General features: G+C 41.7%; 1 protein-coding gene across 1 annotated transcript in view; it reads right to left on the reverse strand.

Annotated features, from left to right (window-relative positions):
• Nucleotides 1–1,335: 1,335 nt before the first annotated feature.
• KSR1 (kinase suppressor of ras 1) overlaps nucleotides 1,336–22,470 on the reverse strand; it is a 75,130-nt gene continuing 53,995 nt past the window's right edge. Inside the window, exons 5-20 of the mRNA XM_049802451.1 lie at nucleotides 22,329–22,333; nucleotides 20,349–20,409; nucleotides 19,180–19,263; nucleotides 18,533–18,594; nucleotides 18,319–18,425; nucleotides 17,833–18,001; nucleotides 16,498–16,539; nucleotides 15,493–15,547; nucleotides 14,715–14,760; nucleotides 13,328–13,707; nucleotides 12,291–12,387; nucleotides 11,330–11,463; nucleotides 10,752–10,883; nucleotides 10,325–10,460; nucleotides 9,834–9,967; nucleotides 1,336–4,926 (exon numbers count right to left, since the gene is read on the reverse strand). Of these exons, the coding sequence (XP_049658408.1) occupies nucleotides 4,848–4,926; nucleotides 9,834–9,967; nucleotides 10,325–10,460; nucleotides 10,752–10,883; nucleotides 11,330–11,463; nucleotides 12,291–12,387; nucleotides 13,328–13,707; nucleotides 14,715–14,760; nucleotides 15,493–15,547; nucleotides 16,498–16,539; nucleotides 17,833–18,001; nucleotides 18,319–18,425; nucleotides 18,533–18,594; nucleotides 19,180–19,263; nucleotides 20,349–20,409; nucleotides 22,329–22,333 (1,723 nt within the window). The 3' untranslated portion in view covers nucleotides 1,336–4,847. The remainder of the gene's footprint in view (nucleotides 4,927–9,833; nucleotides 9,968–10,324; nucleotides 10,461–10,751; nucleotides 10,884–11,329; nucleotides 11,464–12,290; nucleotides 12,388–13,327; nucleotides 13,708–14,714; nucleotides 14,761–15,492; nucleotides 15,548–16,497; nucleotides 16,540–17,832; nucleotides 18,002–18,318; nucleotides 18,426–18,532; nucleotides 18,595–19,179; nucleotides 19,264–20,348; nucleotides 20,410–22,328; nucleotides 22,334–22,470) is intronic.

Raw genomic sequence — 22,470 nt, forward strand, 5'->3', positions numbered from 1 at the left:
AAGGCAGTGAACAGCCTGGTGCTTCAGCCTGTTATACAAGCTGAAGAAACAGTTTGTCAGCTGTACTGTAACTGAAGGCCTCTTAAATTTGACTTGTGAGAGGAAACAAAATGAACCATCCTTGCCAAAAAGACGCACGCTTGTAATCTCATTTGTGGAAGGATGTCAGTGATTGACAGCTAATATAATGGGAAGAAAGCTCAAAGGCTGTAAATTAAGAAGTCAGTCAAGTGAAAGCAAGCTCTGAGACACAGCAAGGGCTATAGACCAAGCTGTAATACTGATTTTTTTTTTTCCTTAACTTTTTTTTCTTACATGAGCTGAACCTGAGAGTTTTGTCACCCTTTGCTTCAGCACATTATTCCAAGAGTTTCTCTTTTGCAATAGGATTTCTAGAAACAGGACCACTGTCTGTCACGATAGCTGCTTATTCTTGCCCAATTCAGAGAAGGGTTTTTCACGTGCGTTTGCCTCCCTGTCATTCCACCCCCCGGCCCAGGTCTGCCGAGCTCAGCAGGGCAGGATGGCTTCAGCACAGCTTCTGCGGCACGATGACCCCAGCCTTGGCAGTGCCCAGGGGTCTGTGCTCTCCTGTGTGTTCCTCTGTGTGTGCCACAGAGGGGGCTGCGCGCTGGGGCTGCCCTCGCCCATCACGAGGGTCCCACTCTGGTCACTGACTTTCCAAAGGCTGACCCATCCCACTTGTATCGCCTCGCGTCTGTCAGGCTCTTGAGATTGGCAAAGGAAATGGGGAAACGATGGGAAATTCCCCTTCTACTGCTTCGCTCAAGACAAGCGAAGGGCAGGGAGGTGAGGGCAAACAACCGCAGTAAAAGCGACGATGGAGCTGGTGGTCTCCCTGTGCATCAGCTGACACGTCACTGTAGGACGGTCCTCTCTGTCCATCCATTTCTCTTTCTTCCTACACACCTCCCACGGTTTCTGGTCTTTTAAATGTATTGCCTTGAATTCCTAACTTTAAACCACAGAGAGTGTCTCCCACTACTTAGAGCTAAGTTCGGCTGGGAGGCAGCCCGTCATTTCCTCAAGGGCCAACACTTGACTAGTGAGAGCAAGCAAAAAGGCACCGAGCACAGCTTTCGGCTTTCTCTCTCGCTTGTGACCTTCCTAGGACCCGACACCAGCTGAAAGCCCAGTCCTCCGCGCTGGGGTTTCGCAGCCTCCCCACTGCGTGATGTGTAACGCTTCAGTGTCCAGCGAATCCTCCAGCAGCGGGTGTTCTACACAGTGTGATGTGTTAGTGGGTCACTATGGAAATCTGCTCGTGTTTTGGTTTGGCTACAAGTAGATGGGGGGGAAAAAGGTCAAACCACAATTCTGTAACACTTGCTTTACCCAGAGCAAAGATTTATTCACCGAAAAGGTTCCTACATATCCAGAATTTCATTAGCATGGAGTGCACTCTTTTTTTTTTTTTCTTTCTTTTTTTTTTTGCTGGTTGCATAAACTAATACAGAAACTGTTGTTAATACTAACAATTTTTAATTAATTTAATAGCAATTCTGGAAGACACTCAGTTGATAGAAAATATAAAAAAAAATTTTTTACTGTACAAAGTTTACATCACATTTGAAAAGAAAACGTGTCCATTTTCACCATATTACAGACTCCATTTACATTCACTACTGACGTGTGGCTTTTGTAGCAGCATTGTACAGCCAGCTTCACATTTACAACTCTAAATTGGTACAGGCTTACCGTGCTTCACGCCCTTACACCAGCACACAAGGAGACAGTGCATGTGACCACAAAACAATGCAACCTAACGACTGTCGCTTGGTTTGCAACATGTTGAGGGACAAGAGAGCTCCACTCTTCACAGCTGTACAACCCCACCGGTTTTGGTTGATTGCCATGTCTTACACCAGCTGATTAAAACAAAAATCATCCCAGAGACAGTGACCAGTCTCTCCTCTCGGATATACTGGGTCCAGGAGGCTTGGGGTTTGCTTTCGAGAGCAATTTATGGGTGTTAAACACAAAACCAAGGTCAGGTTGAATTAGAATCCCAAATCTCATGATTGAAGGCAGGTTTTGAAACCCAGGACTGGAGCAGTAGGGCAGTATCCCCAGCGGGGCACCACCGGGCAGTGCTCAGCGGGGGATCAGTCTCCTGTTAGCGTTCAGCACGCTTTAAAGTGCGGCACGAAGGGACGTTGGGTTCTAGGCAAGTGGCCCTGCTGAAGCAGGCGAGGAAGCCCTGCCTAACAGCAAGGGGCAATGCAGCTCTGTGTCTGGAAAGTCGTCGCAGACAGTGTTTGAATTGCACCTGGGGGCAGTCGTAGGAAGGACAAATGGTTGATAAGTTTTCATGTTGGTTTTTTTTTTAATTTTTTTGTTTTAATCTGGCTGGTCATCCGGTGCTGGCTGTCCTCCTAGCCAGTCATCTTACTGGAAAAAAAATTGAGAATATATTGCTTTCCCAGCATAGTTCTTGCAAATTTGCACAGCAGCATTACTGCTGATGAACAGGCAAGGAGCCCCGTCTGTTTGCAAGTTGGGCCACTGGTTCTCACACTGAGAAGTTCTGCGCGTCCCAGCTTTTGGGACCCGTTTTATGCACACAGATGGCAGAAGTAAATAGTGAGGAGCACACCAAGGCTGCTGCTACCCTCAAACGCAGAGTTAGCTGAAGGGCTGTTCAGCACTGCAGGCTACAGAGCAACAACTTGCATCCAGCAGCAGCTTTGGCTCTTTTCTAAGGCAAGATGCACAGTGAAGCCTACGGAGGGTTTCGGCCAATGAGTTTGTAATGTTACCAGTGCAAAGCAGCACATTTCTCCACACTTTAGGTTTGTGTTGTGCTGTAGTTGTTTAAGCAGTACTTGCTGGGAAAACAACTTCTGCTTAAAACTGCTGACACAAAATTATTGTGAGAGAACAAACAGTAGCAAGTCTTGAAGAGAGCAAGTGGTGTAGGTTAAATACATGGTATAGTTGGAGGGGATTTATTTGCTTTATAAAGGTGGGGGAGAGGAAGGAGGTCAAGAGAGTACCGCGATGCCACGCTTGGCTACCACCAAACCAATTTTTTTCTTTTATATCTGCGACACATTTTAAAATGTCACTCTATCAAAAAGATTTGTAAGAGATTATAACTGACTTGCACATAGTAGGAGTGAAGCGCTCTGCTCAACAGAACTCAGGAATTTTCTTTGCCATGTAATTTTCTGCAGAAGTCAGCCACCTGTAAGTAGCCAAACTGAGTGCCTGTCCCTTTGCCTGCCTTACAGAGGAATTCAGAGCTCCGCTCTGTGATCCTCATGTCAAGCCCTTGTGATCACAGTGAAAGGAATAGAGTGGGGTGTGTAATGTACTAGTGCTGTTGGAGAAATGAAATTTGGTGGCTTCCAGGGAGCCCTTATGAACCATCTCAACAAAACGAAGTACTACTGAGGCCAGAAAGGATTTGAACGTGTATTGTGTAATGAGGGTTCTCCCACTGCCCTGGCTGGCAGAAGGCAGACGAATATGAATGGGAAGCTGCCTGCAGTTCACTTGCAGTGGGATAATGCACCTGTCACCTTAAATGCGGTAATCAGATGTATTCTTTATAACCTGCACGTTACACATTGGAGAGGGGGGTGTGTGGGGGGTTGTTGTCTTAAAATTCACCTTTGAAACAAGTCTGAGCTGTTTGGTTGAGTCAGGTCTTCTAGACCAAGATGTAACTTTCCTGGTTGCAAGATTTCTGTCACTCTTAGTTTTCCCCATAACAACTGCTTTAGTCCTCAATTTTTTAAAACAAACAGCTTGCTTACAAACTTAAAAGCAACTGGCTATAGGAGTTGGCAACACTCGGGGGGGGGGGGGGGGGGGGGGGGGGGCGGACTTTGAATCTCTTAACAAGCTCAGTGCATCAAGCCCTTATTTCATGCATTATTTAGGGATGGCTTTTTCCCTTGCCTTGCCTCTCCCTGCAGCTCTGAAAAATGTTTTTTCTTCTACACATGAAATGGTGATTGGGGCAGTAAGAGTCAAGTCTGGTCGGTCACTGTTGTATTTCTAGAAATGCTGCCAGTTCAGGGGCTAGAACTTGTTGTGCTCAAAACTTCAAAGACGAACTTGGCCTCTGTGTGGGGAGCTATAACAAGTGATGTTTGTTTTGGTTTTGTTTTTTTTTTTTTTTTTCAAAGGTCAGCAAGTCTTAAGCTTCCTACAGGATTGTAGGAGAACAAGCAGCTTTTATTGCGAGTTCTGTGTAGAAGAGCGCTTGAGTCTGAGACACAGCTTACATGATCAGAAACTCTCCTATCAGAAGTAGATTTGTACTAGTGTAACTTAAGTCAAGGTAACCTAGAGCTTGGACCAACCCTGCTAAAGCAAAGCTCAGAGCTCAGTGATTGGTTTGGGCAAATCACAGTGCAATAGATTTTTACCTTTATGAAAGAAAAATGCAATCTCAAACTCCAACCCCTTGTACTAGGTGCATTGGCATTCTGAAACAATCCAGTTCCATTTCTCTTGGGGAAAACGAATGCTTTGAAGGCAGAAGATAGCTCCTATTTACCATAAACACAAGAAGGAACTAGAAATAGTTCTTTTTTCAGTGCTATTTGAGAATGGCTGTAGTTAAACTTGATTCACTGTTTATTATGTCTAAAAAAATATAGTTCACACAAAAGTATCATGTAAACATTCTTTAAATAACTGCTGGTGCTCAGGCAGAATTCAGACTTTATGAACAACACAGGACTGTGAACTGATGGTCGTGCGGCTTTCAGCTGTGGCTGCACCAGTTTCATAGCTTGGTAGATTCAGTGAAGATTTCTGATGCTTTGTGTAAGTAGGCAGACAACATTATCACAAGACAATTACACACCATGCTATATCTTTTGATTACTTGGTTCCAGGATTCCCAAGCCAAATCTTTCAAAACGCAGGACAACTTTGCTACTGTTAATGCTGAAAAGAGTGGGGAGGGAGAGGAGAAGGGAGGGGAAGAGTTATTTATTTTTAATTTTTCTTACAAAGCTACAGTCCTATAAAAGGAACTAAAATGGGTTAGAACCTGATCTCATACAACTTCAGATCACCCAGAAAAGAAGCTTAAGTAATTAAGCAGTAAACACATGAACTTATTCATGCTAACCTCATCAGTGGACATGTACAGCAGAAATCTGATTTGCCTCAAATTGGAGAAACAGGAGGTTTTCCTAAGTACCTAAGGTGGGTAGAAGCCCAACACTTGTTTTCAATGGGCACTTAGTTCCTTGAAGTAGAAGGGAAGGAAAAAATTACTTACAGAATTTTCTTTTTAAGAGAAAGGGTTTTTTTGACAAGGTACATCAATCGATTAAAAAACTCCAACAGAACAAACTCATACCCGTTTGCTCCTCTTTATAGACTGTAGCAAGTGCATAAAGATGTCTTTTTCTTTCACTCTTAAAGTGTTAGCATAGCTAGAAATATTTTCACTTCAAAATGCCTTCCTACACACACACACACACACTCAGGTGACGGCAAAGCAGACAGCCTGAATAAGTAAGCTCTTGCAGCAGACTTTCTGAGAGAATGAGTAGGTGGGTGTATTTGTCCTCACTGAAGACAGTAGAAGCCTCCCTGGTTCTTGGTGCATATTCTCCTCTGTCCCTATCTTCTCCTCTCTGAAGCAAGGTATTTTTTCAAAATCATGAATCAGTAAAGAATGAAAAAAGACCTTTTCTAAAAAAAGGCACATATTTGCTGTGTTACCTACAAATCTGCAAAGCCCCTAACGTTAAGTCAGACATTTTGCTGAACAGGGGATGTAAACAGAAGCAAATCATAAAATTCAAAGCACTAGATTTGCAAGGGGAGGAGGAACTGAAGGGTGCTCTTGCTTTCCTCCTCTTTTACGCTGCATTGCGGCTGATCCCAGCTGACCCACATGGGCCAGTTCTGGACACCACTTGTGGCCTGGTCCCTGGTAGGCTAAGGGACTGCGATCTGCTCCCAGCAGAGCAAGGACCATCCTTCTTTCCACTCAAGAACTGCACCAGCTTCATCCAGCCCCTGACAAAATTGACCCTGGCTTCAACGCTGGCTCTGGTCCCAAGGGAGAACCGGCACAATCTGCCCCTTAACTCTTGTTGGTTTGCGGTGCAAGGGGAGTGTTCAGTCAGTCATCGGCTGTGCCTGTGAAAATGTACTTGTTACCTTCAGTCACAAAGCCACAGTCCAGCACTAAGGATGACAGGCATACCCTCAGACTGCAGCTAGGAGACTGCACCCCTCTGCCTCGCAGGACTTGCAGAACATGCACAAGTCACACCACTTTCAGGAAAACCCCCAACCTGCTGGGCAGGACACACAGCACTCACTGTTGCTTGCACCTGGTTAGTTAGAGAGCAGATCACTAGACCCTTTCCAGGAAGAAGTTACAGCCTGCTGAAATGCTTCAGAAGTGAAAGATGGCCACGTTGTGAGACAGTAACTTCTTGCAGACAGAAGTTGTTATTCAAGCTAACAGCCCACACCAAGCGGAAAAAGGCAGAAAAGGAGAATTCGGATAAAGTGTTGATTATGTCCATGGGTTAATTTCGTGGTTTGTTTTTGCTTTTTTAAATGGAGGTGATTGTCCAAGTTGCCGGTTAGGATACAACACATGGAAGCATGCAAGGTGGAGCCCGTTATTGCACCAGTAGCTACAACCTACAAAGAAATATGGGAGGGAAGGGAGAAAGACACCATGAGAGTTAGTTTTCAGTTATTTAAAGCAAGCCCTTGAGAACTACATATTATAAAGCTTACACCAGAATAAAGCATGAGGTTAGTGCAGTTTCTCAAAGGATTTGTCAGAGGGGATGTGAACATGTCTTTAGAGGGCTTTGAATGTGAGTAGGTCTCTGGCTGGCATGGCTTCAGAGAGCCTCCCAAGTGTGACTTGAGTATAATGCAGTTTGCAGGGGATGAACAACTGAGCTGCCTGCACTTTCCTTTCAATGAGCACTAATTCAGCTGTCAATGCTGATAATTAATACTGACACTTAAAGTACTTCTCCCCTATTAAATGCTTTGAGCAGAGAAAAAGTAGTAATGTATGCAAATCAACATGAACCACTTGTGGGGATGGAGGGAGGGGTTGTGTTGGTCCGTCTACCCAGGCAAAAATAATTAGGGTAGCTACTACATAAGACATGGTTCTGCAGTTCCACAAGCTGTTCAAGAATAACTCCCTATGGAAACACTAATCCAAAATAATCACTTGGCAAATTGCTCTGGAATTGAGCATTCTCACGAATTGACTGCCCAAATGGGAAGCATTACTTCAAGTTCATTTCCAATGTGATGTTAGAGGACAATGCGAAAGTGTGATTGTCTGCATGGGAATGTGTAGACAGCCTGGGCTCTCAGTCTGCTCTATGTGTCTGGTTAGGTAGGTGAAGAGATGTCAAATCAGTCATCAGAGTTAATGATCCAACACAAGTGGATCTTACTGTATAGAGAAATGAGGGCGTGAAAGTGTTGACACACAGAACCATAGTGTTGGAGTACAGTGTGTTTCTGTAGAAAAGAAAAAAATATTACCAAAGGACACTGCTGTATCATGCAAATCTCCTGACAAAAGAATTGCTGTCTTCATAACGTAACACAACTTAAATACGCAACTTAAATCTTCCTTTGAGGCAAGGGAGGATTACTTTAAAAAAAAAAAAGAGGAAATGTCACAAGTGAAGCTGGATGACTTGAAGGAACGGATAATTGAAAAGCACGTACTCAAGGTAGCTGGGTATAGATCTGGCCAACACAAGCTGTGCCTGGAAATTGGGTTTGGTATGCTTTAGGCCAGAAGAGGGGGAAAAAAAATGTTTCTCTTAAATTATGACTGAAGGACAAGTAAGAAGCAGTAATTACACGCAGGTCCATTTTTTAGCTCAGATTCTGTTGGTTTCTCTTTAAATTTTTATTTTAAAAAATCTAGACAATTGAAATCACAAGGACTGAAGTGTAGCTGTGACAGCTCTGCTGGAGTAGTGAGCGTTTGGGGTGCAGAAAGACACCTTGCATCCCAACTGTGCCACAGCACACGAAGGCAGTCACTGATGATGCAAAGAACAACTGCCAAATGTAAGGCTCTCTCAACCCTTTGTTGTACCTTTTTTAAAACAAGTGCTGTGATACACGTATATACCTGTCTAGTGCGAGGAAAAAATACCAGACAGTTCTACTTATCAGTGAGTGGCTAGTAAGCGTTCAATCATTGATGATAATATGTCCTTTTGTATAAAGATGAGGCCACAGTCTTGGGGAAGCATTTCACATTTTAAAGTTGTTAGAGATCATAATGTATCAGGGATCCAGTACAAATGTTAGGGAAATTGCACAAGAGACAAATGGAGAAATTTTCAACCAAAACCCCAAACAAACCACACCCACCAAAGCACAAAATGCCATGACAGTCACCATATAAGCAAACAGAAGCGTTTGGTTAGGTATGATAAGGTATTGCAGGAAGATCATGAATGGTTATGGGAAAGAAAAGGGTAGATTAAACATCAAAAAACGGAGAAAAGAGAAAATAAACATAAGCGGTTCAGTAGATGGTAAATGGGCACTGGTCACAAACGTGTCTGATCTCCTGCAGACTTTACAAACACTGAGGTCACCAAAATGTAACCTTGTGCCTAACAGAAACTCTAAGCATGTTCCTGAAACCAGACTGGCTGTCTTTCACCGGGGCTTGCAGGCCCAGCTTGTTCACTGAAATCCATTGGAATTACTCAAGCTAACAGCAGTCAGCAGTGGAAATTACACAAAGGACATAAAACTGGGGTCTGGGGTGGGGGTTTCAGTCTCTTGGCTCCAGAAACTTTATCTGCTTTGCTTCCACTTGCTTTTGGTAGAAGTGGAACTGGGAACCATCCTTCCCTGAGAGTGACAGGTTATTCGTGAGAAGGGAGGGTGAAAGTTTTAGGCCTTGTGGCTTTACGCTCATCCAGTCTGAACTGGAATGAGTTTTATAATCTGGTCTGGTCTGTCAGAACAGGTGTCATGGGATGTACAATCAGGGACCTCTTGAGGGACCTCTTCCAGTTTTGACAGTGTACTGATGCTTGATTGTTTGAGACCTTTCTTTCCCAATTGCAACACAGAAACTGACTTTGAATGTATCACGATCTGGCAAGGACTTATGCTGACTTCACGTGATTTCTTTCTTTGGTCCAGATCTTGACATAATTCCAACTTAAGAGATTCAGTCCAAACATTGCCACTCATTCCTAGCTGTCAGTTTACTGCATCTTCAGGATTTAGAAATCACTTGACACGTGCTTACTACCTACTTTCGTTTTTCCCCAGAAATCAACTATTCTGAGTCAGGACTAACGCTGCATTTCTTTACCTGCTTGTGCAAATTGGGCACTTTTCTGTAAAGAGGAGGAGGGGGTTGGATTTTTTTCCCCCACATGCTCCTTGAGGAAGGCTACAAACTTAGGATTCTTCCAAAATTTGACAGTTCAGTTTCAAAGGGAAATGGTGGCACATTCTTTGGTCCTTCCCTTCCTCAGTCACTACCAGCCATTATTCTAACCACTTTGGGGACAGTGTGGGCCCTTTCCAATACTGTTGATAGATACTCTCTGAAACCAAACATAAAGCTAGATAAGTAACCTGCTGAAGGAGGGGCGTGAATATGTTAGAGTAGGAAATTAACTGTCTGAAGCATGTAAGCTTAATGGCGTAATTTCCTAGTAACTAGAAAAGCAGAACAGCACACCGTTACTCTCCCATCAGAGGTTTGACAGCCCCCAGGAAGGCAAAAAAAAGCACAGAAATGATCAGTTAGCAAATTCTGAGTGTCATAAATATTCTTAACCGCAGCAAATACTCACTCAGCAGACTTCCAGAAATGCCCTGGATGGGAGAGCCGACGATTCAATTTTGGCAGTTTTTCAAGCATATCCATGAGGACAGTGAAGCTAGGTCTCTCACTGAGATCAAATGACCAGCACGCTGAGAGAATTTCCTGCAAATGATATTTGTGGCTCATTATCTCCACTTAGTTCACAGGTCAACTGTGCAGACCAAGCAACTGATTGAGCACTGTGATTTGTGCGAGCCCAACCAGAGATACTGATTATGAGAATGTCCAAGACATCTATTAAACAAACAGTATCCTGTGTATCAGTGGATGTCCACTTCTGTATGACAGTTACAGGCAGAGGCTCAGTATCTAACCTGGTGTCCCATTCTAATCTGGTTCTCAATCCTGCCCTTTATCTTTAGAGTTATAATATGAGTAAAATAAATTTTGTCTTTAAGCAGCTTCCTCTTTTCCTGATAAATAGCTATATGGAAGGATTCCTGCAACTGAGGTACTTACATTGACTTCTTTCCCCAAACTAACAGTTGCAAGGACTTGTTTCACTCCTTCGCCACTTCCGATCTGCCAGATGAGCGCCTCTGCGGGCTGGTTCTTGAAAGGCCATTCTCTCGCTTGGAGCTCATACCACACAGTCCTACAACATCAACAGACAGATCAAGCCATTGCCTGCTCTTAAGAGAAAGATACAAAAGCCTGACACGGTTCCAATTTCTTCAGATAAGCTCTGGAAGGTGTATAAGCCTATGTAGCAAATCCCTCCCACCACACACCCCTCCCACCCATGACTTTTGTAGTAGGTGAGAAAAATGTGTCCTAGCTAGAATCCTGAGTCTGTGAGAAGGGGACCTCTGACTCACAAGGCTCAGGTCTGTAACAAATCTCATTTAGTAAGCTCCCATTGTACTCTTAGGTGTTCCTTTCTTACCCAAAGGCATAGATATCTGCAGCTTTGGAGAAAGGCAGCTTGTCTTCATCTTTCCCAGGGGCCATCTCACGAACAATTTCAGGGGCCAGGTAGCATAACCAGTCATGAGGCAGCTTCAATTCATTCTCCCTCCTGAGTTCAAAAGAAAGAAGTGGTACTGAAACACTACTGCTTCAGCCAAGCAGCAGCGTATGGACCATATCTGTGCTTCACCTAATGCCTTGACTTTATTTACTCAAATGTTTTCACTGACATTTCCTTTCTAATTTTCTTGCCATATTAAAAAATATGCATGTGTTAGCCTGACTCTCCAGCTTATTCTTGGAGCTTAAAGTTTTCTTTGTTCTGTGTTCTGAGCCTTACTCCATACCTAACTTCCTAGCTCTGTGCTACTGGAACTGTAGAAAGAACTCTGTTAAAAAAAACAAACGAAGAAAAAGTGCATATTCCAAAAATGTGTGTACATACTAAAGCAATCAACGCTCCTTACTTGTACTGTGTAACGCATCAAAATGTTTCCCTACTTGATCACTATTTATTATTCTAGAATTGGACCAAACGTTGAAACCTCCACTTACCTTCCTTCCTGAACCACACCCGAAATTCCAAATAATCCGAAGTCAGTGATCACAACTTTCCCGTTGTCATAGAAAACATTCTTGGATTTCAGATCCTTATGTACAATCCCCTTTGCGTGAAGATACCCCATGCCCTGGGAAATATATGCAGAGATGTAAACTTTTTTTTATTATTTACAAGCCTCTAACCCTGGACATGCTTTGCTTTCTAATTCATATTTACTCTTATTAATCCAGCATAAATAATGAATTGTACATGGGGACACACCAGCTGTCTGACTTATGCAGGAAGGGTGCAAGGGAAGTCTGCAAGAGAGCAGATCTTGGTTTAGTGGCCAACCTCTGAATTGCTTTTCATCCTCTACATAGTAAGGCTGCGGGATGGGTACTCTTAGTTAAAGCATTAAGTGGCTGTGGACTTCACAGTTCTGAAGTCTGTATGTGTACGAAAATGAATAACTGACACAAGTTTGCTCACTAAATTCACAGGATATTTCTGCCAGAAAAGAAAACAGCAGCTTTAGAAATGCTTCTTCAGTTGAGAAATACTGAAAGCAAGCACAGAAAACACCGTGCAAATCTGGGAGAAAATACCATCTACTTCAGAATGCATTAACTTAGCTGCAGTTACCAATAAAGAGACCAGGAAGGAGACCTGTCCTGCATACCTTTCTTCATTATTCCCTTTATCTAAATTCTCCCTTCCTAGTGCCTCACTGGCAAGCAAAAGCTCTATTTCTCTCCTTACAGGCCCTTAGCTTACTGCCCACTAAATCAGCACTTTTTTCAGTCAACCTTGAGTATCTCCTGCTGCAACACCCTGTCAGGCTATTGAGACCTACAGAACCTCTCCAGCTGTGCAGACTCTAAGCTCTTGCTGAGGCACTGCCCAGAAAGTGGAAGCTCTTGCTGAGGCACTGCCCAGAAAGTGGATGTCACCATTAGCATAACATACCCTTACCTTAATGATCTCCTGTGCTATCTGCCTGGTTTTGTTAATATCCAGGGATATCTTGGGGTCCCTTACAAATGAGTGAAGCGTCCTTCCTTTGCAGAAGCTACAGGAAAGAGGAACAGCAATCATTAAAAAGGTCTTTAAAATGTTGGAGGAAAATAACAATGTAATACTGGATGTTCAATTGGTTTTCTTATCATGTTGACAGAATCCCAGCCCTCTTCCACTGCTGAGAAATGCCATTTCAGAGAACTTTAAGGACCCAATTGATTTACATCTGTGTGGGTGTACACGTGTACAGGAAACCTATTGTTAAAGCATGCTCAAGCATATGCAACAAATGCTTATGTATTTCTTCAGAGACCCAGTTGTTGTTAAACTGCTCTGACATCTGAAGTCCAGATTTTAAAACCTGAGCACTAGTTTCTGGTGCTGGTGCTACTGGTCACTTAAGCAGGAAACTTCTTTTGGAACTGGCAATTAGAAATGACTGAGTGCCTCTTTGCCAGACTAGGAGAATGGCATGCCCTTGGCCATACTTAAATTTAGCCTGCATATGAACATCCCCAAACCCTGTTATTTAGGGGCTAAACGATCCTCATCTCAACTAAACACTGAAAATGAAAGAGAGAGGAAAAATAATAACATTTTTGCCTAATCAGCAAGTATCCCTAAGAGGGACAGAAAGGAAGAGAGAACTGTTCCATTATCAGCCTCATACATTGGTTTATTGTTGCTTTGCTGAATTGGAACCATCTGGAAGTAGATGGCAGAGGAACAGCCTGTTCCAGATTTTTTTTTCTCCTGCTTTTTGAATTTTATTATTTAAGAGTTCAAAAATAAAAAGAAAATTTCCAAAAAATATTATATGTTCCCTAAAAGGAGACAACCCTAGTATCCAAAACTCTGAACACCACAGACTCCATTCATGTCTGCTACCTCTGACTGCAGTAAAAGGTTTATTTTTATATATAAAAAGTAAATATTATCTATCTATGTAATACGTATATATTAAAAATAACACTAAGATGCTATATCCTTACCTGGTAATGATTGCTAAATGAGGAGGGTTCATGCATGCTCCCATGAAAAGTACCACATTCTCATGCCGGGTCTGTCTATAGTTCATCACCTCCTTTTTAAAGAGCTTGAGATGATCCTGATTGTTCCCATCTATCTCCAACAGCCTGATGGCCACTTCCCCGTGCCATTTTCCCTTGTAAACCTTCCCCCATCGTCCTTGGCCAATAGGATCTCCCAGTTCAATCTGTTCAAAGGGAATGTCCCATTCCTGCAGGTAGACGCTGGTCTGGCTAGGTTTGCGATAAATCATCCCTTGCAAGTGTGGCCGTCTGTTTGGCAAATCTTCCACCTCATCCTCATCATCTTCAGGTTCCGATTTATTAGTCTCCGGTTCTTCCACCTGTTCACAAAAAGAAGGGAAACATATGCTGAGAGTCCCATCTGAGGGGCAGAAGCAGCCTACAAGCCAGCAGTAAGGGCTTCTTTGAGAGAACTTCAGGGGGTTGGATGTACGCATTTGACTATAGCTCTAGAAATACACCTCACAGGACAAAGTAATCTCAGAAGGCTACAAAAAGGCATACATCTTCTATAGGTCAGTGCATGCAGGTGAAGACAAGGCTTTATCCCATATAGAGTTAAATTTGTAGAACCAGCACTAACTTGCAGGCGCTCAGCGTCTCAGGATTTGGCCTTCAGTGTGGGGCAAAATGCACCAGACCATTCTAAAAGGAAGGGTCTAGGACTTCCTTGTTTTTCAAATAAATGTGGGCACAGGTTTTTTTGAAATTACTAAAATTCTCCTGTTAGAGAGAAGCGCTCCAAAAATCAACAAGCTTGATCCAAAAACCAGTAACCTCTGCTGAAATCATCGACTCTATCTCTACTGGTTTACTCATCCCTACAGAAACCCATTCCAGTGTTCATACTAGAAGCTGAACACATGCTTAGGCACTACCAAAATCACAGACTCTTGTGAATAGTTATGGAAAGGCTTTCCTATGCAAAACATAAGCCCATGCTTACAGCCTTTGCTTTGCAGGATCTACCATGACCTAATCTGACCACTGGAAATACCTACACATGCATTATTTGCAGATTCGAGGTCTGCAGAGCATTTAGACCTTGTAACTTCAGCAGCAGGCCTGTAGCTCTTGTAATGTAAAAAAGGCTGTGCCAAGCTGAGTGAGCCAGAAGTTGTTTTTTTTCAGCCAGAAGTACTGAATTGTTTCAGCCTTGCTAGAGAAACCATGAATTTTCAGTTGAGATCTTTGCATTACAAACAGTTCAGTGGAACTGAGGTAAGGCACAGCTAGTTTACACTCATAATTGCAGAGCCACAGCTTTTTCATTGCACTTTCAATATGGCATTTCTGATTGTACAAAAGGGCAAACCAGAAAACCTACCTCTGCTTCACATTCAACTCCATCTGTGTCTGGCTGTTGATCAGCACTAACAAGAGAAGACAGGTTTACAGTGAAAATAATGTTTGCATATCCACCTGACTTAGAAAAGTAGACTGCTACATATTCCATTAGCAGAGTGGAAAGAAGCAAATAGAGAACAGATCTTGATAGCATTATAGGAGGTCAGATAAAAATACAATTACAGCTCCACTTAACAGATAAGGACTTTCTAAGCTTACTTTAGCAAACGAGGGACAAAGACTTCGAAGTGATTTTCAATGATCGAGTGGTAGGAATTGATTTGGCAGTGGCATGGCTACGTTATTATAATGTGTTCCAGTAATGGATACTCCCATTCCTACTACTGAAACACATACAGTGAGGGGAGAAGCAATTGTGACTCCTGGCAATGCAGGCTAAAATCTTTTGCATGCCCTACAATTCAGATCCTTAAAAAGATGTTTGCTTGCAGCTAAGTGTGCCACGCTCTTTTCATTGTAAAACTCCATAACTTGGATTTCATTGGACCTTTCTCATCTCAGGAATGCACATATAACCATAACTAGATATTAAAGGCATGGACTTCTTACTGTCCCATTTAAATATCATATTCAGCTCTGTAAAACTGGGAATACCAGTATCACCCTTGCTGACTAAAATTATCCTGTGAGTTCTCAGATTATAAATTCAGTTTTGGTCATAACATAGTACTTTCAGACTGATCTGAAGATTACCAGGTAAACACGATGCAAATAAAAGAATCTAAAACTATACTTACTTAGTGTCTGCAGCTGTTTCTGGAGGCTGTGCGATTTGCGCAGGACTGGGAATTTCTGGGAAAGTAGAACATTTATGATACTTATTTTACATTTCAATCTCTTACAAATATGGAAGTTTTAACATTGCAATAGCGATTATTTGCTTCTTATTCAGTTATGAAGTAAACTCAACCACAAACAATATGATTTTATACTTCTATTAATTTTAAAATATGCTCATCTTTCCTAGTAGTTACACGCCTGTATATTGACCAAGCCCAGTCTTCTTCTCATTTACCCACTTATCTGTAATGTCTTTCAAGGTCAGTCCTTGTCTGTGAACTGCTTACACACCTTGAAGTTGCCTTGGACAATCAGAAATACTGAAATCCTCACAGAAGCAGGATGTTTGAATTCATCTATACTGCAGGTCATATTCCAAATGTACCTAATCTGTCTTGTGTCATGAGTGCACAGGAAATTCAGCTTTGGTTCCAAATCCTCCCAAAATTCAAAATAAATACTCTGTACCTGGCATCCTACATCATAAATTCTCACTTTGGAAACAAACAAGCTGTTTCTAAGGGTTCACGAACAGTTGACCAAGAAGTTTGTATATGCAAATCCATGTTTGAATAGTGTTGCATCATGGTTAGATCCCCTAAGCAAGAGCCTCAGTTCATAAAGGTGAGCTCAGCATTCCTGAACTGACAGTGTCCATTCATACTAGCTAGGTACGTAATGCTAAAAGTGAGCCTTTTTAAAGAACGAACACGGCTGTGTGCAGAAAGCTACTGTTTAACAACTGAATAGTCAAAATTTCACCTTAGTAAATAAATCACATCATTACCTCATATTAGGAGAAAGAGGCCTGAATTATATACTGAGAGAAGAGAAAGTTTGAATTGTTTTAGATACCTTTTTTTTAAGCAGAATTATTGGTTTTGGGCAGCATGCAGAAGTTTACAAACAAGTTACTTTTTGGCAACAGAAGCTGGTTAGTAGAATTAAAACAATCAACTCACCTGGGAAGATAAATTGTTGTCTATGCTGAATGTAGTAGGCAGCTTTTTTTTTAAATTATTTTTTAAAAAAAGAACAGCAAAAAAAATTACCAGGAGAAAAAAAAAACAAAAACAAAACAAAACACAAGTTAGTTAGAGGATCATCAGTAAGCGCCCCATATGCATTCAATGAATTAGTCCCAACTCACTGTTGGAAAACAGATTAGTAGATTATCAGCCTGCTTGAGGGGGTGAATTTCAGCACATGCATTTTTGGAAGACTATGACAGATGATACTTATCAAATGAAAGCCATGTTACCAATAAGCAAACAGTCTGGTGGGAAAACAACACATTCAGACTTCAAGTGGCAGAAACAAATTTAGAGAACCCAGGAATGCTAAAAGGCAGGCCCACGTAAAGGCTGGCGCTTCGATGCTCTCATTTCTTCAGCTTTTCAGAGATGCACCCAGAGAAGCTGAAGCTCATGAGCCATCTGCAAGCATCTTTTTTTTCATTTCAGTGAAATTTGAGCAGTATGTCCTAATACAAAGTAGCTACAGTAGAATCCCTGTACTAAACTGGCTCTGCTTCTGCTCCTTTTGAGTAGGCTAAAATAGCAACTTTCACTCGCAGATCAAAAGCTTGATGCAAAATACAGCAATGTTGAAGGCTACATGTAGCAGCTATTGAGCAGCACGTGACTTCATTTCCAGATCAAAGGAATTAAATTTATTCTCACTATGTAAATCTTTGCCCTCGTCAGTTTCTTGCCTGTATTAACTTTGGTAAAGACTGCATATATGGGTTCTTAATCTGTAAAGGATGTAGGGTAAATTCTTCTCCACCATATGTGTATGTCAATGGTTTAAAAATGAGTGTTGATTGTTGGTTATCTTTTGGAAGGGACTGGTAAAGTAATTCATTCCAGTTCTCATTTTTACATTTTGCTCTAGCGATCAACTCACTAATGCTTTAAAGCCACTGGGTGACCAAACACAGCAGGCTGCAGCATGCATTTTACAATACAATGCAAAAAGGGAGGAGAAAGAATGTATTTTTTTCTTTTTTATTTCTTTTCAAAAAAGGAGAAAATAGAAAGATGAAATCATTTAAGAAAAGTGCCAACATTCCTCAATAATCTGTCTCCTGCAAAGGTATCTTGTTGATACTACTTAAAAACTTGTAAGAACAGACCATCTTCTTTTATCAGGTAACAAGGTACACCTTCACACCTTGCTTAAGACACAAGCATGTATTCAGAAACCTGCAACTACCTATAAAGTCTTGGTCAGCTTCTGCTTGCATAGAGGCCTTTCTGATCTTGGCAGAGGTCTCCTGAAAAAGATAAGTTTACCTGGGAAGTTAAATCGTCCATCCCTCTGGCCCATAGGAGATGGGTTTGGGGGAGGTGTTGCACTGGGAGGGTTGGAAGACTGGAAAGGTGCTGGAGAAGATGGTGTGGATGAGGTTGTAGAAGAAGGATTACTGCTAGAGTCCAGATGATTTATTGCTGGTGGATGCTCCTGCAAAGCAAGGAAAGTCACTCGTGAGAAAACAATAAAAAGAAAGAAAGAATTCCCCTCAATGTTTACTGAACAACGGAGAAAAGAAAGCTGTCCCTAGCCTTGATCATAGCGTGTTTTTTCTAAGTGAGTAGACAGCTGGAGCCGTGTACAACCTATGTTTTGCTGGGAAAAAGCATCACTTATCAAAGTCTCCTTGCGAAGTGAAAGCTCAGGGTGCCATTCTTGCTCCAACCAGCAAGATACTACTGCCACCTCTCCTTATTGTAGCTCCTCAGTGACTTACAGACACAAGACACACTTCAGTCACCATGTACCTTTTTAGTTAGTGCCTTAGGAAGAGTTCCAAACTGTGGTTCTGTTGGTCTGTCTACTGGATTATTGATATCAGAAGGGACAGACTCTGTTCTTCTTATTTTTGTTACTGAAAAACAGGTTGGAAAAGGGAGAAAAAAGCTTTAATCAGACTTTTTATTCTCACGATACCATCAATTACATTGAAATGCTAAGAATTTGCAGATAATTACTTACTGGGAAGGAAGGATATTCTACAAGCAGGTGCCTCTTTAGTACATTTGTTGTGACATTTTAATCTGAAAGAGAAACATTACATGTTAAATAGCAGCTTGTTCTTTCCCAAAAGGAGGAAGCCTACCCTTAATTTGTAATTTTTATGCTATTCTCAGAAGGAGCTCTGGAATGCTTTGGGCCCCAAAGCAGCATGCATTCATATGAAGAATCCTATTATGTGTGTCATTAGGCTAATGAAAGCCATATACATATCTTAGCATCTGATTCATTTTTAATATAGTTACCTTCACTGACTCTCATCCAGCCACAGTGAAGCACTAAAATCTCAGCACTCTGGATTAACAACCCAGATAGAGAAGCAAAAACTAACAACCTCACTGTTATTTAGGTATCCAGCTTCCACTACAAGATTTGCTCATGATCAGGTAGGAAGCTGGTGGCAGGGAAATAAATTTGGTTCATCCATGCATCAGGCTGCCAACCTAAAGTATAAGTTGTGCCAAACCATCCCTTTGCCAGTTCAGAAGCTGACTGAAAAAATTATACCACTGCTAAGAGTACATCATATCAAGATAGACATGTTACTGGCAAACTTTAATGAATCAAATCCAAAGTTCCTCTGAAAAAGATCATCACTCTGTGCTCACCTGCAGTACTTACACTTCACCCCAAACATCATGCTTTTCTGACAGACTTGGCAAATCTGAGATAACCAAGACTTTGTAGAAAACCTGAGTAGAGACAAGAGGGGAAAAATGACATTAACTGGTGCCTAAAGGAAAATTAACATTTGTAGGTAGTTACAGACAGGCTATACTTCTTTAGCTCTTTCTGAAAAGGGCAAGCAGTGTTGTGGAAGAGACTTCTCGCTTTTCTGATCAAAAGCAACTGAAAGAAGGTTGGCACCAACTGTGCGGGCCTCTTGCTACTTCCTCTCCACTCCTGGACAGGGACAAGAGGTGCTCAGAGGTCTCTCTGACAAGGAGACAGAGTGTGCATGAACATGCATCTCTAGAAGGTCCTCAAAGCTGCAGGTCAGCAATTACAGATCCGAAGCCTCACGCAGACACCAAAGTGACAGAATGTCACTTCTTTTCATAAAAATCTCAAACTGGAATTGAGCTTCACCTCATGAAACAAGAGGGAGCAGCCAGCACACACTCCAAGTGCAGATCCAGCCCGTGAGCACGTGCTGCCTGTCAGTTGCTGATGTCCCTCCTCAGATCAGCAGGACATGTCGCATGGTGCTGGTTATATTCACCTGAACATCTTTGTAGAACTGGGACCCAATTTATGGCAGATGAGTGGTGGTGGGAGTGTTATCCCTTTTACCAGAAAATTAAATTGATAGGTTTGTTTGGCATGAGAACTGGCTGACCCAGTTTTGGTTTGGATTTGGGAAGAGGGGATGCAGGAAGCTACAGGGGAGGAAAAGGGAAATGTATGCTTTTCCACACAGAGAGGAAGGAGCAGCTTCCCTTTCATTTGTAGCAGTGGAAGTGTTTTAGAAAAGGCATTGTTACACATTTGGCATGCTTGGTCCTATCACCCCATACACAACATTGCTACCGCTGGTATGCTAGTCATTACAGAATCATGAGCCAACTGGCTTTGCAAAAAAGATTTCAAGTGTATATATTAAAAAGAAATGAAGCTGAAATACATAGTTAAGGCTGAACTTGGCAAATGAGGCACCCGACCCAACTTCAAACCTATCTTAGAGTCATGACTGCTACAAACGCACTAAATAGCATGCTTTCTTCATCTGACCCTTCAGTTTGTTTCCTTTGTGGCTCACACAGCACATGTGGCTTACCTGTGTGTTACAGCTAAGCCGAAGTCTCTTCGTACCGTTTGAGGGGATCCTTGGGAGAGTTCTGATGGAGAATAAAAGGATGCTTTAGGGAAGCATTACTCACAAGCGTGCTTACCAGTCTAGACAGAAACAAAGTGATCACTGTCATAGGTAAGGACCAGAAGCCATGACACTGTTAGTAGCACAGCTGAGATTGGTTTGCCTTCTGCTGTAAAGCTACTACCAGATACTACTCCTCTATTTGTTTTCATATGGAGGCAATGCAAGGTAAGATTTGGTGGTGGAATCGTAATTTTTCTCTCTTTTTGTTAATTCATTATGTTTTACGTTTAGGGATTACAGAATTCCATCTGATTAGGGCTAGGCCATTCTTAAAACAAAGTGGAAAGTCAGACTTTACTCCCAATTGGTTTACCAGGAATACCATCACCCAGTTTTCATGCAGTGCCAGTAGACTTCAGAATATTCTCTTACATTGAAAATTATGATCTCCGTTTTATAGACAGCACCAGTGTGACCCAGACAAATAAAAAGATTTATGTGAGATCACTTAGCTAGCTGGTAAGTGCAGAAATGGAGACCCAGACTTCAAAATGCCAGTCCAGCACTCCAGTGGTTATACCACATAACTTCCTAAAAACTCTCAAATACTAAGATTCTGGCATATTTCCTGAATTAAATCTACAGCCATATTGGAAACCTGGAGAAAAGTCAAATCTGCAACTATCAACACAGCTTCAAGGCTGGATACTGTCAATGCTTACAAAAAGCCAGTCTCTTTATTTGACCCTAGATGGCACCAGATTCTTTTTTATCATTATTCCAGTGAACTTTTAAAGGCATCTGTGGTCTCTGGCATCTTAGAATAGGCTAGAATGACTAGTTGCTTTTCCAAGGAATATTGATGATCTAATATGGCCATTCAAATGCAGAGTGATCTGAATTAATCATAAAACAAAAGTTAAGATGGCTGTTAACACCAGTTAAGAAGGCTAAGTCCTTACTGAAGAGTCCTAATGAATATAAAAAATTTTGGAATTGAATGGGACTTAAAAGTGCCTACAGTATAGATTTTAAAACAGACAATACGACTACATGCATAGAAGCACCAAAATTCTTCATTTCTGTTTGAATTTATTCTAATGCCTTTTTTATTTATTGCATAAATTCTATCACTCTCTACAGAGAAATGCTCAGATTTCTGCTTGCATTTTCATTTTACAATTTTCTTTCTATGCTGCTTCATTTCTGAAAGTAATTCCTGGGATTTTTGTTTTAAAGGGCATTAGATATATGTGTGGTGCTATAATGTGCTTATTTGGACTTTTATACTTTACAAAAAGGTGAGATTCTTTCCAAAATGCCCGTATCTTTCTACATTAGCTTCCAGGGCTACAGGTTGTGTATGAGACAGACACACATAGTCACATCAGGATAGCTAAAACATTAAATGGCTTTGATACGTCACTGCATAAAAAAACACAAGTCCTAGTCCTGCACGCCATTAAACGTGAATAGACTCATCAGCATCAGAGGAACCATTCCACATTTAAGAACATGCTGAAGTGTTTCTCAGAAGGTTGCACGCAACTATCTAATTTCATTACAGAGATACTTGGCAATGAATATCCAAAGATACTAAACACTAGAAGTTATTTGTAGTACCAAGAGGCATCAATAACAGCTGTCTGAAGTCACAGACAAGCAATTACACCCAAACCCCTTGCTTTAACCCTTTAAACATCAGTCCTTTTCCTTGCTTTTGTCATCTGAAGAAATACCAGGTACAAAAAAGACCACGTAAACATCCGGCAGTTCTCCAGTAGGCCAAGCTCCTGTTAAAGTTAACAGAAACTCTGGGATAGAAGGCCCTATTGATGACCTCCAGAGGTTGCACAGGGATGATTAACAGATAGTTGACAAGGACAGGTTCTTCTCTCTCAGCAAAGAAACGAAGACAGCCCTGTAAAAATCTCTTACCGAACCTAGAGAGAGAGAGAGAGAGAGAAAAGTGGGTTTGGGGTTTTTTCGACATTCATATTCATGTGACAGGATACACACTTTGCTAGAGCAGAAACTCCTTCCTGCAGCGTTTGATGTCAGGTTTACAAATATCTCTGGT

Source organism: Accipiter gentilis, chromosome 6 (assembly GCF_929443795.1).
Source record: "Accipiter gentilis chromosome 6, bAccGen1.1, whole genome shotgun sequence".
NCBI lineage: Eukaryota > Metazoa > Chordata > Aves > Accipitriformes > Accipitridae > Astur > Astur gentilis.